The 19,276-nt window shown below is 35.4% G+C and overlaps 1 protein-coding gene across 1 annotated transcript; it reads left to right on the top strand.

The window, feature by feature from the left end:
• Positions 1-1,503: 1,503 nt before the first annotated feature.
• Positions 1,504-18,726, top strand: rnd1b (Rho family GTPase 1b). The gene is made up of 5 exons (XM_051097028.1): positions 1,504-1,730; positions 2,039-2,126; positions 13,535-13,644; positions 14,026-14,160; positions 16,212-18,726. Exons 1-5 carry the CDS (start codon positions 1,611-1,613, stop codon positions 16,455-16,457), a joined length of 699 nt encoding a protein of 232 aa, XP_050952985.1. The 5' UTR covers positions 1,504-1,610; the 3' UTR covers positions 16,458-18,726.
• Positions 18,727-19,276: the final 550 nt, after the last annotated feature.

Here is a 19,276-nt window from a genome sequence, read left to right as displayed (position 1 = left end):
CCAACTGCCACATTCTGACACCTCCTTCCTCTATCTCCTACAGCAGATTGTGTTGTGACACACGGGGCTGTTGATTTATTCAGCTCCACCTGCTTTCCTGTGCTTTGTGCCCTGCTTGTTACAGCAGGGGAATTCTTCTCTCATACATACTTCATGCGATCTCTACCCCTGCTGAGAATACTACTAGCCTCATACATGATACCACTAACTGCTTCAGTAGGTTGAATGGCACATATGACAAGATAACAAAGGTTTCCAGGCAAATTAAAGACAAACAGACAGTTTTATCCTTAATGGCATTTGAAGTGTGACATGGGACAAAGCATGCTAGGGACAAAATACTTGATAAATCTTAATGAACATACTGCTCTGAAACCATTCAGTGATGAGAATTTAGACCATCTAATTTTAATTTGAAAAATAAATGAATTTGCAAGCAGGGGTGAAGAGGGAAGTGTTTACGTAAGGTCTATTCAACTCAGCCTGTTGTCTCTAAGGTGTTTAACATACAAATATAACCTTGAAAGTGTCACTGGTGTCTATCAAATCACTTTAGCCTTCTGAGACTCCCCGAGGGCTGTGATTTTGAACTGCCCCATCAGGCAAATAAACTTTTGGCTTTTCGGCCTCCCACTTGTCATTAATCAAACCACAGTGTGTCCAAAACAAACAGAGACGGGGATCAAAGAGTAATTTGTCCAATAATCCAGTCAGTGTTGTAAACAAACCTTTTCGTGGTTTTACTCAAGGGGATTTCTATGAAAAGTCATGCGAGACTTTACTGTAAAACGACTTTAAAACTGAAAATAAACCAAACGTGCATGTCAGAACGGATACATTTAAACTTAAAACTATAACCATGTGTTCAGAAAGGGTAGGAAAATGTAATAGTTTAAGAATGAGCTATCGAAATTTTGGGGGATGTTTTATCTGGGGGGCATTTGTCGTCATGTGAATTAAAAAGACCTCTGGAAATGAAAGCAAAACAAGTCTTCCCCTAAAGAAAGTAGGCAATTCACAGATCATTAAAGGTGAAAGTAAAGTCAGTAGGCGGAGGGACAAAAATGTGTGAACAGTCCTATTGACCTCATGTCTGGCTGTTAGAGTGAGAACAACCTAATTAATGACTCTAGAGACAATGACGAAGGCAGAATATGCAAGAGAACCTGGCAAATGGCATGATTTAGGTTGTATCTGACAGACATTCACGTATTAAAATGTGATTTATAATATAAATCTATTTGTATAGTGTCTTTTTCGTAATTACAGAACTACCCTAGTGTGGACATTTGGGAAAACTCGTGTATAAAATTAGCATTTTAGTGGAATTCTGTATTCGGTAAAGATGAGACTCAAGTTTCCCAAAAGCATGAGTCGTCGGGGAAATACGTATCCGGACGGAGGAAAGAAGAATGTGAGACGTCATGAGCATCGTGCAAGCTGATTGGCTGTTGCGCGGCATATATAAACCCACAGTCCATCGTTCAATCACTTCGGCTGCGGGCAATTCACACTGTTGTATATACAGAAACGCGCATCCTCGTGTTGGTTTGTTTTAGGTGTTTTTTGTTTTTCGTTTATTTTGTTCGGTTATAGGATATCGGAAAACCATGAAAGAAAGAAGAAACGCACAGCCACTGGTGGTCAGATGTAAACTGGTGCTGGTTGGGGATGTTCAATGCGGGAAAACTGCTATGTTACAGGTTTTGGCAAAGGATTGTTATCCAGAGGTCAGTACAGTATTTCTGAAAGAAGCCCATTCGTTAAAATAATTCTAAAATTAGGGTATAAAGCGTAATGGTTTTGTCGAATAACAAACTGTCGCTTTTCTCATACATGTTGAGAATTTCAGTAATAGTTTCATTGTAACATGCTTTGGTTACGAAGTAAGTCAATAACAATAATGCATATATTATACGAGTTTCATAGAGTTAAAGAGCGATACGTAAGCATTTAAAGTGTTATTTTTCCTTGAGCATCACATACATACAGCATCACATGCGTCGTTCCGTGTTAATATGTTGCATCTCCTCCACAGACGTATGTGCCCACAGTATTTGAGAACTACACAGCCTGTCTGGAGCTCGATGACCAGCGTGTTGAATTGAGTTTATGGGACACATCAGGTGAGATTAAACGGATGATCAGTTACTAAATGTTAAAATGGACAGTAACATTGTTATTTTTGCATGTTATGCAACTTGGATGGTACATGTATTGTAATGAAGCAGTATCAACGTAATGAAATGTCATGTGACAGTATATGGTATTATATACTATATACTATATATATGGTACTATACAAAACATTAAAACATATTATTAGTATATTATTCATGCATTTTGCTTTTGAGTGCATTTATAGTCAGATTGAAATTGTGTGGAGAAAACACTAGAAATTGGAAAACACTGTTGTTTGACTTAAAACATGCTACTGTTTTGACAATTCGTCGTCACAGCCCTGTCTTTATGGTTGTTACAAATCGTAGCTGTTTTGTATTCTGTTCAAGGCAACAGTCTGGCTTGTTTGAATCGTGTTGGGCCAATCCAGTCATGCTGATTACTAAACTACCTGATTAGAATATTGAATTTGAATGCAAATATAATTATGCTAGCGCTGAAACAGTGCGGGAGGATGCAAATGCTGAATAATTGCAACAGATGTTTGCAATGGAACAACACATTAAAACAAATTTCTACAAAGAAATATGCATTTGAGTTTTAATATCAATGTCAGTAATTCAAAACCATGTGCTTCGGGCCAAATTGAGTGTGATCAGAACTTCTGTCTGTTTCAAAAGTAATAAGCAGAGATTTTTTTATTATTATTTTATTGTGTACAGACAAAAAGTGAATAGTGTTTTCACGACGCGTCACTGAAACTAACAAATCTCACATATTTCGCTGATTATTGCTGTTGAAAATGGTCAGTTATTGTCATGTTTTGGGCTGTACTAATCGGTCAGACCGGGAAAAACATTTGGAGTACTATAGACTACCAAAAGTTAAAACAAATCAAAGAGAAGAGTGCAAAAAAACGTTTGAGGAACAAAACGTGTTTGTGGTGGGTCAGAGTGAACCAGGATTTCCAGGTCAAGAATCTTGACAACATTCACATTTGTTCTTATAATTTCTGGTCAGGTAGGTGAAATATTAGGCTAATATCTTAATACTGTTTGCATGTATCTTTACCACCTATTAACTTTTAGTTTGTCAAAATATTGCGCCCTTTCCTGCTTACTAAGTCCTTCTCTATATGGTTTAGCGGATTCCACACGTTTTTTTTTTTTTTCTGCGGTTTAGACAGCTTAAATTAGTAGAACAACATATTCAGTAGTACATTAACCATGCAATCCATGCTGTAGTTTACATCACCAATATGACCGTGCATCCCAGTAACTGGCCAAACTGTGATGTTAGTGCATAGTTAACTTGAATATTGGAAAACTTTTTTTTTCATCCTCAAAAGTACTTCTTGTGTTAATATTGTACCTTGTTAATATGATATTTAGACTGAAGCGGATGATGATAAACCCTCTACGCCCTTAATACCGGAAGTTGCATAAAGTTAGCCAATCAGATTAGTGCTTGGCAAATCAAGAAAGTGCTTTCTAGTTTGATGCAATATGCATCAGGCATGAGTCTAGACGTCTGTCTTTTTATCAGCTTCCATGTGTAGTCAGCAGACTAACGAGGGAGTATGTGGTCACTGAGGCATTTCACATCTCCCCACGGTTTCCCATTGTAGCCTATTGACCTGATTACAACGTGCTGTTTGTCTGCTCCGCACTGCTCATTTCTGAATCCCTAGTAAATGACAGACATGATAATCTCACGTCTGTTTGGATGTGTGGTAAACGCACGCCAACAGAAGCATCATAATTAGCACCCAGAAACGTCTGGCCGTCCACTGACTGTGAATTGTGGCTGACAGGACTAGGTTTTTGTGATGTGTTTGTCTGTTGTATACGTGAGAGAGAGACTGGCAGACGGTGAGTGAGAAAGCAAGCAAGAAAGGATTGTGATTTCATGTACAGATTGTTGAATGAAATATGCGCTGTTAATATGCCTCAGTCCTTTGCTCGTGCTTTTTGATCTGATTTAGTCTGCTTGGAGACAAGCCAGCTGAGACGCAGAGTACGCTTTAAGGGGATGAGTCCCGGCTTGTACGAGGATGAGAGGGCAAACCAGAGATTTATCCAGTTTTTAGCTGTTAATCATGGCTGAGGCTGTAGATTTTGAACTGTATTTCCATGAAGTCAAACAGATATTCCAAATCAAATAGAAACTGAATTTACTGTATTCATTGGGTGAAAAAAACATGTTCAGTGATGATGATACATTAATAATTTGGCAAGAAAAAAGAAAAAAAGCAACATGTAAATATTCCTTTTAACACTGCCAATATTCTCACACCAAGAAGGCGAAATATAGTGTAGGATTAGGTGAACGCAAAATTATTTCTGTACCATTGCTGGTGAAAAAAAATCAGGAGTTCTGTGTTTTTATATATTTAGAAACAAGTATCTTATGCTTGCCAAGACTGCATTTATTTGATCAAAAATAAACACTTATTTTGGCAATTTAAACAACTGTTTTCTGTTTTAATAGTTTCAAATGTAATTTATTCCTGTTATGGCAAAGGTGAATTTTCAGCAGCCCATACTCCAGTCTTCACATAATCCTTCAGAAATCATTCTAATTTGCTTATTTTGTGTTCAAGAAACACATTATTATTATTATTATTATCAGTTTTGAAAACCGTTGTGCTGACTTTCATGGAATCTTTTAAGGATTGTCTGAATATACAGCTAGAAAAAAAACAGCATTTATTTGAAAAAAAAAATCTTCTGTAACATTATAAATGTCTTTACTGTTACTTTTGATCAATTTGACACAATCTTGCTAAAGAGAAGTAATTTTGTTCAGAAAAAACCCACACTGATCCACACTACCAGTCAAAAGTTTTTGAACAGTAATATATGTAATGTTTTAAAGAAATCTCTTCTGCTCACCAAGCCTGCATTTATTTGATTTAAAGTACAGCAAAACAGTAAAATTTCAAAATATTTTTACTATTCAAAATAACTGTTTTATATTAGAATATATTTTAAAATGTATTTTTTTCCTGTAATCTCAAAGCTGAAATTTCAGCATCATTACTCCAGTCTAGTGTCACATGATCCTTCAGAAATCATTCTAATATTCTGATTTGCTGTTCAATAAACATTATTATTATTATTATTATTATTATTATTATTATGTTGAAAACAGCTGAGTAGAATTTGTTCAGGTTTCTTTGATGAATAGAAGGTTCTGAAGAACAGCATTTATCTGAAATAGAAATTACTTTTGATTTTGATCATTCTTTCTAAATAAAAGTATTAATCTCTATCCAGACTCCAAACTTTTAAATGGTATAGTGTATAATGTTACAACAGCTTTTTCTTTCATAACTGCTGATCTTTCTATTCATCAAAGAATCCTGAAAAAAATACTCAACTATTTTAAATATTGATAATAAATCTTGAACAGCATATCAGCATATTAGAATGATTTCTAAAGGACCATGTGGCACTAAAGACTGGAGTAATGATGCTGAAAATTCAGCTTTGATCACAGCAATAAATTACGTTTTAAAATGTATTCAAAAAGAAAACAGTTATTTTAAATAGTAAAAATATTTTACAAATTATCTGTTTTTGCTGTACTTTGGATCAAATAAATGCAGGCCTAGTGAGCAGAAGACACTTCTTTAAAAAAAACATTATAAATCTTACTGTTCAAAAACTTTTGACTGGTAATGTATGTATATATTTATATATATATATTCATACAGAACTGTTAAATGATGACCCATTACCTTCAGTGAACAGTAAAACCTTTAACGTTTTGATATGCATGTTTTTTTATCAGCTATATTCTAGAATTTCCCAGTGTGCCATTTATATCAGCTCTGCGATGCTACTCAGTGTGAATGAAGTTTCTTATTAGTCTTTTCCTCATTGATTAAGCTGACCTCATCACTGGGTTTTAAACTGCTTCTTTTGAAGCCCAGAAAGGATTTACAGGTGAAAATCAATCTTCTCACTTAATCACGACAGCCAATTGGACCCGCTGCAGGCTCTTAGAAGATGGCCGTCTGTATTTCTAATATGGAGGCTATATTTAATTTGCATTGAGGTATTAGCAATGGATTAGGTGGCATTTGCCGTTACGCAGATGGATGTACATTTCTGCGAATATGAATTCTGCTGCTTCAGTATGGGATGACTACACAAGATCGTGTTCGTAAAAATAGTGCTCCATTAGCACATTAAAACATCCAGTAGATTAATGGGCTCTCCAGTGGCCATTGGCAGTCGATGACAGGCAGCAATGAGGAAGCTCTGAGATGGTATTCCCTGAGGGGTCATGGCCAGCCCCTTGTAGTGAGAGAGAGGGGGGATTCTTTGTTGGGCCCCCGTCATGTTCTGTGAAGGAATCTCTGGGATCTTAAGAAAAGGGGGTAGGGGATATGGAGAACGCACTAGGTTTTGTTCTCATCATCTCTACTGGGAAGACGGAGAGGGGCTTTCATTTGCTTCTAGCTCCTTTGTGAGCGCTGACCTCTCTCAGCCCCCTGCTCGCATTTACATGAGTCTGAGAGTGCTGATTAATTCCCACAGATCCCACTGTGTTGAAGTTTACTCTTAGTCAGCTTTTTCTTTCTGTGCCTTATGATACTTCAACTAGCATGTAGTGTTTTAGTATTATTTGTATTCATATTTGAAAAAGCTTTGATTTATATTTCAGTTTACATTTAAGTTTTAATATTCCTTTGGTATTTATTATTTCAGGTTTTAATATTTCAGTTTAGGTTTGTTTTCAGTAAGTTGCCAAGGCAGCATTTATATATTTTTTTAATCTAATATTTGTTTTATCTCAGCTAAACTGTTTTAACAATAACATCACTGCTAATAAATTACAGTAATTTATATAGATTCTTTACCCATCCAACTTACAAAAAACAGCTTTATTATTTTTTTTAGTAAATATGTTTAAAACATTAAAATGTACATTAGAAATAATTTTAATTTTTAGGTTTTTAAATAATTTTTTTCCACATTTAAAAAAAAACTTTTAATTTTAAGCTTTTAACATTTTAATTGCAATGTGTTTTTGCACTTTTTTAACTACATGTACAAGTAATGATTTCAAGTAAATGTGTTTAAAACAATACACTGTACATTAGAAATACATTTTATTTTTAAGTTAAAAGTTTAATTTTAAGCTTTTAACATTAATTGCAAAAGTATTTTTGCACTTTTTAAAACTACATGTGCAAGTAATGATTTCAAGTAAATGTTTAAAACATTAAACTGTACTTTAGAATTTTTTTAATTAAGTTTTTAAAGAACTTTATAAGGAATTTTTCCCACATATTTAAAAAAAATAATTTCAAACTTTTTACTTTTTTAATTTTAATTAAAAAAGTATTTTTGCATTTTTTTCAACTACATGTACAAGTAATGATTTCAAGTAAATGTTTAAAACATTAAACTGTATATTAGAAATACATTTGACATTTTTTACAAGTTTTTTAAGAATTTTATAAAAAAAATGTTAACAATGTTAAACAACCCTTAATTTTAAGCTTTTAACATTTTAATTGGCAAAAAATGTTTGCACTTTTTCAACTACATGTACAAGTAATGGTTTCAAGTAAATGTTTAAAACATTAAACTTAAAGTTTTTCAAATAAATATTTAAATATTTAATTTTATAAAGAATTTCGCACATTAAAAGAAAAAACATTTAATTTTAAACTTTTAACACTGTTTTACTTTTACAAAAGTAAACATTAAACTCCACATTAGAAATATTTAAAATATTTTATATTTTTACATTTTTTAAAGAATTAAAAAAAAACAAAATCCCCACATATTTAAAAGAAACGTACCATTTTAATTACAAAAATGTTTTTTGCACTTTCATGTACAAGGCAGTAATGATTTCTAGTACACAAAATCTATGAATTTAAATGAATGATGGTAATTTGTGGATCAGCAACTGATCTGATCGATTCAGTTAATTCATTAAGTAAATTCATCAAAATGATCCAAACCTATAACTTTGAGTCTTTTTGAGTTATTCATTAAAAGAATCATGTTATTTGTTCTTGAATTATATTATTGTTTGCTTTTTTTGGTTGCACTCACTACAACACAGCAAAAAGACGTATTGTCTGGCATTATTTTGAGGCACACAGTCTTTATCTTATCACATTCAATACAGCCAGCAAGCTCACTCACTTGAGTAAAATGATTTATTTTCCTCTGCCGCTGTAGATTGAGGGTAGAGAAGCAGGAAACAGTGGCACATTATTTTCATTGTATGATACCATTTTATTGACTCTTGAATGATATTTTTTTTTCCGTAGTAAATGGCAGATATGCCATTAAGAAACAATAATTGACAGGATCTGTTATCACGCTCTCACTGAGACTGCCAGAGATGGCTTAGTCATGAAAGACAAGAACTGTGAACATAACTCCTTTAATAAGTACTGAAATGAATCATACCCACTTAAAAAAAAAAAGACCACCTTTTCAAGTGAAGTTTCCATGAACCAAACGGTGACGTCAGGTGCACAGCAAAATTTCTAATGCGAGTGGTTTATTGTGTTGCAGAATGTGTCTAATGCAACTTTCCAGTTACATTCACAGTTCAGAGTCATTGGTAAAACAGCTAAATTAGTTTTTCAAAGAGTGAAAGGGTTCAGCAGATGGAATGCGGTGCGGCTCTCGCCTGTGCGGCACACAAAAGCAGCCCACTCCACCTCCATCTGTTCTCTTCACAAGACTCTTCCTGCGCCCAAGGAAAAGGCCGTCTCGTATCAATCACATGCACACGTTGGCCCAGTTTTCAGCTAAGCTAGTTTTGCTCCAGGCACGGCGTCACAACAAAAAGCATTTATTCTGATTGTAGCAACTCTGCTCTGCTCTTTTTTTTCTTTCCACCCTTTTTTGCACGCTTCACAACCCCTCCGTCTGTTAATACGCAGACAGCATAACATCCTTCTCTTGTTCAGCCGGGGAACATGTGGCCTAGGGTTGAGAGTTGAGCTGAGGCTTGTTCACTGTGTGCAGGGTTGTTCAATAGATAAGTTCTGTGATCCAAGACTGCGGGTGGTACAGGATTCAAGTTAGGAAGCACTCACTGCCTACAGTGTAAGCATCAATGTGTCCTTTTCAGATTCAGACAGTGGTTTGAGTGCGATTTGGTAAGCTCACCATGTGGAGGTCTTTGGTCTCTGACTGCTGGGATGTGTCATTTTGTCAAATTTAATTGAAATTGCTTTTCAGTCCCTTGGTGTACATCTACATCGATCGCTGCATTAAGATCAGCAGCAATTGAATGCAGCCTCACGCTCAGCTTTGTGTGTCCGTGACGTTCTGGTAGGAGAGGAAAAACAGGCAGTGATCTGTGCTTCAGAGTGAAGTTAGTCTGCAGTGATCCTTTCGACTAGTGATCTTTATAATGAAATAAGGGGAAAATTGGCTTCATACATTTAATTTCATATTGATGTTAAATTAATTAAAGCGAATCGCTTAAAGAGACGAGTTGTCATTTTGAGTGAGTCTGATGAATCCGTGACTGAATGAGTTTAAATTGAATCAACATGAAATGAGTAAATGAGTGAAGGATTCATCAAAGTGATTGAAAATCACATGATTCTTTGAGTCTTTGTGAGTGATTAATTGAAAGAATTGTTCAAGTGTCATGTTGACAAACAAACTTAATTTTGGTTCCATTAATGATTTGGGGCTTGTGAGAAAGTAATGTTTGGAAAAATGAATGTAACGTCATTGCTGAATGATAAGTTAATTAATGCATACATTTATAGCAATTCTTGCAAAATGGGTGTTTAGACTTTCCAGATATTTTCAAAGATACTACAAAACACCAAGTGTTAAACTGTGTTTGATTCCCTAAAAAGATCTAGCTAGGAGTCATTTGTTTGGGAAATTAGACTTTGCTGGTTGCACTGTATCTGTTTGATTCACTAAAAATCAGTTTGTTTGGGAATTGATTAGTCTACACAGGTCACGCTGTACATATTTGATTCACTAAAAAGATCTGGCTCATGAGAATCATTTGTTTGGGAATTGTTTAGATTTCGCTGCTTTCACTGTATGTGTTTGATTCACTAAAAACAATCTGCTCATAAAAATCACTTTGTTAAACTACATGGGTCCCGGTGTATTGATTCACTAAAAAGATCCAACTCATAAGAATCTTTTGATTGGAAATTTAGACTTTGCTGGTTGCACTGTATGTGTTTGATTCACTAAAAGTAATCTGCTCATATGAATCATTTTGTTTGGGAATCAGTTAAACTACACGGGTCCTGCTGTATTGATTGACTAAAAAGATCTTGCTCATAAGAGTCAATTGTTCCTGCTCATATGAATCACTTTGTTTGGGAATCCATTAAACTACACGGTTCACGCTGTATTGATTCACTAAAAAGATCTCGCTCCGGGTCATTTGTTTGAGAATTTAGACTTTGCTGGTTGCACTGTATGTGTTTGATTCACTAAAAATCAGTTTGTTTGGGAATCGGTTATTCTACACAGGTCACTCTGTATTGATCCACTAAAAAGATCCAGCTTACAAGAGTCATTTGTTTGGGAATTGTTTAGACTCCGCTGGTTGCACTGTATCTGTTTGATTCACTAAAAATCTGTTTGTTTGGGAATCAGTTACATATTCAATTCACTAAAAAGATCTAGCTCACGAGAATCATTTGTTTGGGAATTGTTTAGATTTCGCTGCTTGCACTGAATGTGTTTGATTCACTAAAAATAATCTGCTCATATGAATCACTTTTGGGAATCAGTTAAAGTACACAGGTCCCGCTGTATTGTTTCGCTAAAAAGATCCAGCTCATAAGAATCATTTGTTTGGGAATTTAGACTTCGCTGGTTGCAATGTATGTGTTTGATTTGCTAAAAATAATCTGCTCATAAGAATCAGTTTCTTTAGGAATCCGTTAAACTACACAGGTCATGCTGTATTAATAAAAAATCTAGATTTAATGAGTCATTTGTTTAGGAATTGTTTAAACTTCACTGGATGCACTGTATATGTGGTTGATCCGCTAAAATAATCTGCTCATAAGAATCAGTTTGTGAGAATCAATTAAACTAAACAGGTCATGCTGTATATTTGATTCACTAAAAGATCCAGCTCGTAAGAATCATTTGTTTAGGAATTGTTTAGACTTCGCTGGTTGCACTGCATCTGTTCGATTCACTAAGAACATGCTCATAATAATTCATTTGTTTGGGAATCAGTTAAAATACACAGGGCATGCTGTATTGATTCACTAAACTATCCAGCTCATAAGAGTCATTTGTTTGGGAACGACTTAGACTTCGCTGGTTGCACTGTATGTGTTTGATTCACAAAAACATGCTCATAAGAATCAGTTTGTTTGGGAATCAGTTAGCCTACAGAGGTTATGCTGTATATATTTGATTTACTAAAAGATCCAGCTCATAAGAGTGATTTGTTTGGGAATTGTTTAGACTTTACTGGTTGCACTGTATCTGTTTGATTCACTAAAAATAATCAGCTGATAAGAATTTGTTTGTTTGGTAATCAGTCTACTCTGGTCACGCTGTATATATTTGATGCATTAAAAAGATCCAGCTCATACGAGTTTGGTAATTTGTCTGGGAATTGTTTAGACTTTGCTCATTGCACTGTATTTGATTTGCTAAAAAGAATCTGCTTATATGAATCAGTTTGTTTGGGAATCCGTCTTTTCAGGTCAAGTTGTATATTTGATTCACTAAAAAGAACCAGCTCATGAGAGTCATTTGTTCGGGAATCGGTTAGACTTTACTGTTTGTGCAGTAATAAGATCTAATAAGAATCACAAAGGTCACATTTAATAGCTGGATTTACTAAAAAGAAAAACTGATTCAATTCATAAGTATGATTTGTTTGGGAATCACTTGGACTACACTAAAATGTTCCTTTTTTGAGAAGTAAGCTCCATTTTCAATGGCAAGTTAGTCAGTATTGCTAACTATGAGGCTTGTACAGTTCTATCACTGACTTGTGCAAAGACCTGAAGACTGTTACATGTGAAGTTCAGAGGGAGACTACAGCCAAATTAATCCAGAAAAGGAGACTCCACAATAGTGAGGTGTATATAAGGCTGTTTACACCACCCAGCATCTCCTCAGTACCAAGTGGGTGGGCATTGCGCTGGATCAAATGATTGATAGGCAGTTAAGGGACGCCTTTAGGAAGACGGCGCTCTGCAGATGGTTGACTCCAAGGCTGTTGCTGTGGAAACAGGGGGACTGAAGGCATTGCATGTGTGGGGGGGCACAGGGGGGTGGGTGGCTTACTTAAGGATTCTGAGCAAGAGGAAGTGCCTACCCTAGCCCCATCGCTCCAGTTGCATAATCTACTAGAAAAAAAGAAATCGAGGGAGAGAGCGAGACACACAGATCAATGAGGATTTAAAGCTCAGTTGTCATTTTCTTCTCCTTTAAAATGCCAATATGGCAAGCAGTGAGAGGAAGAGGGCTTTAACAGGATGTATGCTGAGCCGACTGGAAATTAAGTGATGACCAGGGGAGCTCTACCTCCGGCCTTTGTCTGATTCTGTCTGCAGATATATACAGCATATTCACATTCGTCAGATCTGCTTTTCTTGAATTCTAGCTTACAGACCTAGCTTACAAACAAATAAAATGTAAGTAATTTGAAATTTAAGTTCATCTTCAGAATACAAATTAAGATATTTTTGATGAAACCTGAGCTTTATGAGCCTGCATAGATGGCTACCATAAAGTTGTTATTTTTGTTTTCTTTGTGCACAAAAAGTATTCTCGTAGCTTTATATCATTATGGTTGAACAACTGATGTCACATAGACCATTAAAGAAGAAGTCCACTTCCAGAACAAAAATTTGGAATTTCATTTGGAAGTTCAAAATCGGGGCACCATACCAGTCCATTATATGGAGAAAAATGCTAAAATGTTTTCCTCAAAAAACATAATTTCTTTACAACTGAAGCAAGAAAGACATGAACATCTTGGATGACAAGGGGGTGAGTACATTACCTGTAAATTTTTGTTCTGGAAGTGGAGTTCTCCTTTAATAGTGTCCTTCCTCCTTTTGTGGGCCTTGAATATGTCAGTTGTGTTGCTGTCTATGCAGGGTCAGAAAGCTCTTGGATTTGATCAAAAATATCTCAATTTATGTTCTGAAGATGAATGAAGGTCTTACAGATTTGGAACGACACGACACGAAACCAGGCTTTTGTTCTCTTATCTTTCTTGGGCATTTGATTATTTTAACAATATGTCAAGGACACTTAAACTGCACTTGAGGCCTAATGGAAAGAACAGTTTATCATGTTTTTTAAAAAGAATTGTAACTGTTGCATGTTTCAGTCGAAGAAAGCATATTTCTTTCATCACTGATTGTACTCTCCTATTCACTAGCATCTCTCTGTTGTTTTAGGATCTCCATACTATGATAATGTGAGGCCCCTCTGCTACAGTGACTCTGATGCAGTGCTCCTTTGTTTTGACATCAGTCGCCCAGATATCTTTGACAGTGGACTTAAGAAGGTAACTAGATATTCCTATTAATATTCAATCCCTGCACTGACCCTGATTCCCAGGAGCTCATCATTACATTGTTCTTCCTTCACTATAAAATGTTTTGTCAGGTAACCTATGTTTTGAGGTAACGTGAATTCAAAAGTATCTTTTAAAGCAAGTATTTTTAATTTAGACTTTATGAATGATTCATTTGTTCTTCTTTTCTTACTGTACTTAATTTTTGGGCTGCAATATTTATCACTTCATACTTGCCAGAATTGTTACTTGCACTCAAAAACCAAGATTATGATAATCAGTGTTATGCAAAACCCTAGTTAGAAAAATGTGTTTTCTCTGTTTTGCAAGAATTGGTTCATCTTACAATTGCATATTTCTGTCTATTTGCAGTGGAGAGCTGAGATCCTTGACTTTTGCCCCAGTACTCGTATTCTCCTTGTTGGTTGCAAGACAGACCTTCGGACGGACGTCTGCACGCTGATGGAGCTGTCCAATCAAAAACAAACACCTATCACTCATGAGCAGGTAAAAGTTGTTTCTTAGCTTCATCACACTGATCTTGCTTACTCTGTAAAACTGTAAAACTGCTTCTTTAAACTAAATTACACTACGTTTAGGGTTAGTATAAAGAATTAATACTTTTATTCAGCAAGGATGCATTAAATGTATCGAAACTGACAAAGACATTTATGTCATGTTACAAAAGATTTTCATTTTAAATAAATGCTGTTCTTTTGAATTTTCCTTTAATATTCAACTAAGAAACATGAAAAAATATATCACAGTTTTCCAAAAATATTAAGCAGCACAGCTGTTTTCAACATAAGAAATGTTTCTTTAACACCAAATCAGCATATTAATATGATTACTGAAGGATCATGTGACACTGAAGTCCGCAGCAATGGATGATAAAAATTCAGCTTTGTTGAAATATGTTTATCTTAATATTAGGGATGTAACGGTATTATAAGTATTATGGTATTGTGATAGCAAAAAGTTTCGATATTATCGTGGTCATATGACGACATGAAATGATAGGTCTTCTGGGCAAAAAGTGTAGTTTTGAAAATATACTTTATATTCTAACATAAAAAGTCTTGTGTTTTTGGCCATTATGCTTTGGCACAGTATCTGTCAATCGAACTAAAACCAAAAACACAATATGGTTTAACCCTATCATCAAGTCAATGTTTTCAGTGCGTGTTTCAAACCCGAAGCTTGTACTTCGTTCAGGTGATCAGCTCATGCTCCGGTGTTTTCTCCACCTCAGAACGGCTCTGTTCATAGTGGATGAATACAGTGAACTCATTTATTCCATGTGCTGTGAGTTTAGCATGCGTTTGGGAATGCAAAATCATTTCACGACAAATGATTACAGTATTTCACTAGATTTGTAGTGAGACGTGTTTTTGTAAGCCTGTTTTCACTGAAGCAGGAGTTTCTGTGAAAATATAAGCTCTACTGTCATTTCTGTCAAAATAAATAATTAAAAGTGCAGTATTAATTGCTGACAGTTAGTGGTTTAAATGGGTTACTGCAGTTCAAATTCAAAATATCTTTTTCAAGTGTAGAAATTAGGAAGGACAATAAGTATTGTAATTTTCCTACTGCGGTGTAAAGCAAAAATAATATACCTATAAATAATAGGCCTAATATTCATTTTCATTTATTTTACAGTGCAATTGTTTTTGCAATACACTGCTATTACTGTCATAGGAGTAGCAATAATATAAAATTGTTGTTATTATAATATTCTAATTTGTTTGGCTTTATAAAGCACCAGTGTGAATGTAATTTAGACAGTATACCAAAACTAAAAAGAGGGTTGAGTCCCCTTTAAATTTCAGGCACAAGTCAATTTACGTTTTTCTGACTTGCGTTCTCTTAGTTAAAAACATGGGTTTGAGCTCTTGATTTTGAACTCTCTAAGTGCATTAGATAGAATAATGTAACTTTAAAATGTACAAAATGTTTATCTTTTTCCAAGTATTCATTAGTCTTTTTTTTTTTTTTTTAATATCGCACAAAATATTGTATTGTGGACTTCATATTGAGATATTATCATATCGTGAGATTTTGATATGGTTACATTCCTACTTAATATAAATGGGTACATGAAAAGGAAATGTCATAAATTGCCATTTTAAATTATTCAATTATTTTACTTAGGGCACTTATTTATAGAGATAGTTCACACAAAAATGGTCGTTCCAAACCTTTAAGACCTTTGTTCACCTTCCACAAATAAAGATATTTTTTATGAAATCTGACAGCTTTCTGACCCTGCATAGACAGCAAAGTAATTACCACGTTCAAGGCCCAGAAAGGTAGTAAGGACATTGTTAAAATAGTCCATGTGACATCAGTGGTTCAACCTTAATTTTATAAAGCTACAAGAATAATTTTTGTGCACAAAGACAAAAATAACCACATTATTCAACAATTTCTTCTCTTCTGTGTCAGTCTTCGACGTGCGTTTATCTTTTGAATGTATGAACTGTGTCTTTTGAAACACTGTAGCTTCTGTTCAGACTGAGAAACTACAGCAAACTAAGTTTGTGCATCTTCCATCACAGGGCTCTGCCATGGCCAAACAGTTGGGCGCTGAGGCCTATCTGGAGTGTTCAGCCTTCACCTCTGAGAAGAGCATCCACAGCGTGTTCCGCACAGCTGCGCTGGCTTGCATCAACAAGCTACAGCCCCTCGCCAAACCCAGCCCGACCCGCCGGCTGTCCAAACGCCTGCTCCACCTGCCCAGCAAATCCGAGCTCCTCTCCTCCACCTTCAAAAAGGAGAAGGCCAAGAGTTGCTCTGTAATGTGAGTGGAGAACTTCAGCCCCCATAACAAAAGCTACACCATTCCCTGCGCTTTGGTCTGGGGAAGGGGGGTGGGTTCCGATTGCCACATCATCGACGTGTGGAATCCTTCCTCACCCCCCAAAGAAACACCTTTCAGAACAAGTGGACACCTCGCTGTCCTCCTTGTCCTGAGCTCTTCAACAGTGCATATGTATTTTCAGTACTGTATCTTGCTTTTCAAACCAGATTCGATCATCAGCCTCATCTATTCACTCCTTGTTATCAATTACGTCGTTGTGCCAGTTGAAACTCGAAATGATTCAACTTGGTAAATGGGAAAAGGATGTTTAAAAAGGTTCTAATGCTCAACGTAAGCTTTTTGATGTATAAACACAAAACAAACACCTACAGTATGCACTAAAATTGTGAAACCAGGCTCTTGTGGAGCTGTGCGCAAGGCCTGGGTCATGTAGAGGAGAAGCGGCCCATTTGGCATTGTCATGCTAGTTGAATTGGCTGCAGTGTAGAAAGCAAAATGTGATTTTTAAATGGGAGCCGCCCATATCTGAAAGCCAAGATGGAGAAATAGAGATAAATGGGCCAAAAATATTTGTAAGAAGACAATTTATAATGCTACCAAAGTCAATTTTCCCTTCTTTCCTCTACTAGAACACTGTTTGATATATACACGCTTCTATTTTTAGAGGCAATAACTATCTGAGAGATAGGATGGGTGTGACTGGGGAACATATTACAGTGATTATCTGTATCTCAACGTTTCCTGCTGCTTTCTAGTGTAGGCAACCATGAATTTGCAAAGGGACCCCTACGCTAGTTCTGCGAACGCTCAAACGGATCGAATTTAGCATAAGCGTTCGTTCCTGAAAATGACCTCCAGAGAGATGCCGTAGCACTACGTTGAGTTTCTAAGTCACCTGGTTTGAGATGTTTAGGATCAGACCAGCTTGGGTTTCGTTTGTCATGCATCTTATGTAGCATTCTGTCATCAAGCAGCAGAATCTCCCGTTTCATTGCCTCCATGCTCATTTGCAGCACTAGCAGCTGAAATATTTGTGGATAATATCGTCCAATGTGTTTCTAAACTTGATTATCAATGGCAAAAACATGTTCTTAATGTGCAAAGTGCTAATCTTGAAGTCTGCTTTCCACCACAAAGCAATAATTATGGTTGAAGTGCTTATAATGCAAAGTGTGTACAGTGGCAATAAATAAACGAAAAAAGGCTATATAAATTCATGCTACTGCTTTGTGGACATACGTATAGTTATGTGGATATACATCAGCACTGCTGTAAAAACCAAGCCAATATATTGTGACTCTGTTCAGCCTTTGTTAAAGTAATTAGATGAAAATATGACCATTGGAGTGCAACACATATTTTTCTTTTTCTTCTCCTTTTTAACCAAATAGTAATATAAGTGTTCTGTTCATGAGCATAAAGGGAGGTTAATGCGGAGTAGATGGACTGGGAGGAAATTCAGACTGGACCTTATTAATATATGGATCAGCTGACCAGATAAGGGCTTTGATGTTTGTGAATCTGCGAGGTCGAACTGGAAACGGAAGACTTTTGGAATAAAACTGAACAGGCTGGTCCTGTTTAATGAAAGATATTTTTCCATTTTTGAACTGTTGTTTAAATAATTGTTTTTGCTTTCTTTGTGTTTACATGAAGTCAATATTTTTCTCATTTTGTTCAATCATCAGTGGCGGAAGGGAAGATGCGAGCAGCCGCTGTGGCTGTTTACAAGTTCCGCCACTGTGATCACACACCAAATTCCTTTTGCATTGTCTACTGACTGCGTAAATAAAGAAACTGAAGATGAATTTTGGGTGCTAGGGAGTATGAACAGCGTGTATACATGTCACATGGCTAGGCACACATTGTAGCTGCCGATATACTTGTTTAAGTCATGTGAGCGTCCCAGATGAAGATGGACGTTCATTCATTATGCTGCCATTGCACAATGTTGGGTACGAATATGAATACACTTCAAGCATGTCCTCTAGTTCTTCAGTTGTACATATCCTGTTTTGTAATCTTTGTAAGACATCTAAAATGTCACGAGATTAAATATTTGTTCATGTTGTGGATTGACAAAGATGTGCTTGATGTAAAATTGCTTGGTCCTATTTATTTGGATTCATCATTTGAGGTAACTATTTTCTGTTTTGTGTTTTACACGATTTTGTTTCAAAATGTTATTTTTGAAATGACTTCTCCCTTTTGTCTTTCCAGTAATAAAGCTTGCCTTTGTGTGGCACACATGACTTTTGCATATTTGAGTATTTTATTTGAGCATTTCTTAATATTTTACTGTGAAGGCTATACAGTAATATTGTGAATTTACTTTATGTATGCATGTGTATGTTACCAGTCAAAAGTTTTTGAACAGTAAGATTTTTTCTGCTCACCAAGCCTGCATTTATTTGATCTAAATTACAGCAAAATCATTAATATTGTAAAAAAAATACTACTTATATTTAATATAACTGCTTTCTATTTTAATATTTTCTATTTTAAAACTTAATTTACAGCAGTTGAGAGACATTTTTTCAGGATTCTTTGAATAGAAAGATCCAAAGATCAGCATTTATATGAAATAAAAAGCTTTTGTAACATTATACATTATACCATTTTAAAGCTTTGAGTCAGCATAATGTGTTTTTTTATTAATTGGGAAAGAAATGATAGAAATTGATACTTTTATTTAGCAAGGATGCTTTAAATTGATCAAAAGTGATGATTTCTAATGTTACAAAACATTTATATTTCCGATAAATGCTGTTCTTCTGAACTTTATATTCATCAAAGACACCT

The sequence above is a fragment of the Labeo rohita genome, chromosome 23 (genome assembly GCF_022985175.1).
Source record: "Labeo rohita strain BAU-BD-2019 chromosome 23, IGBB_LRoh.1.0, whole genome shotgun sequence".
NCBI classification, from domain to species: Eukaryota; Metazoa; Chordata; class Actinopteri; order Cypriniformes; family Cyprinidae; genus Labeo; species Labeo rohita.
The sequence above is the reverse complement of the archived record's forward strand: the minus strand, read 5'-3'. Positions and strand labels throughout refer to the sequence as shown.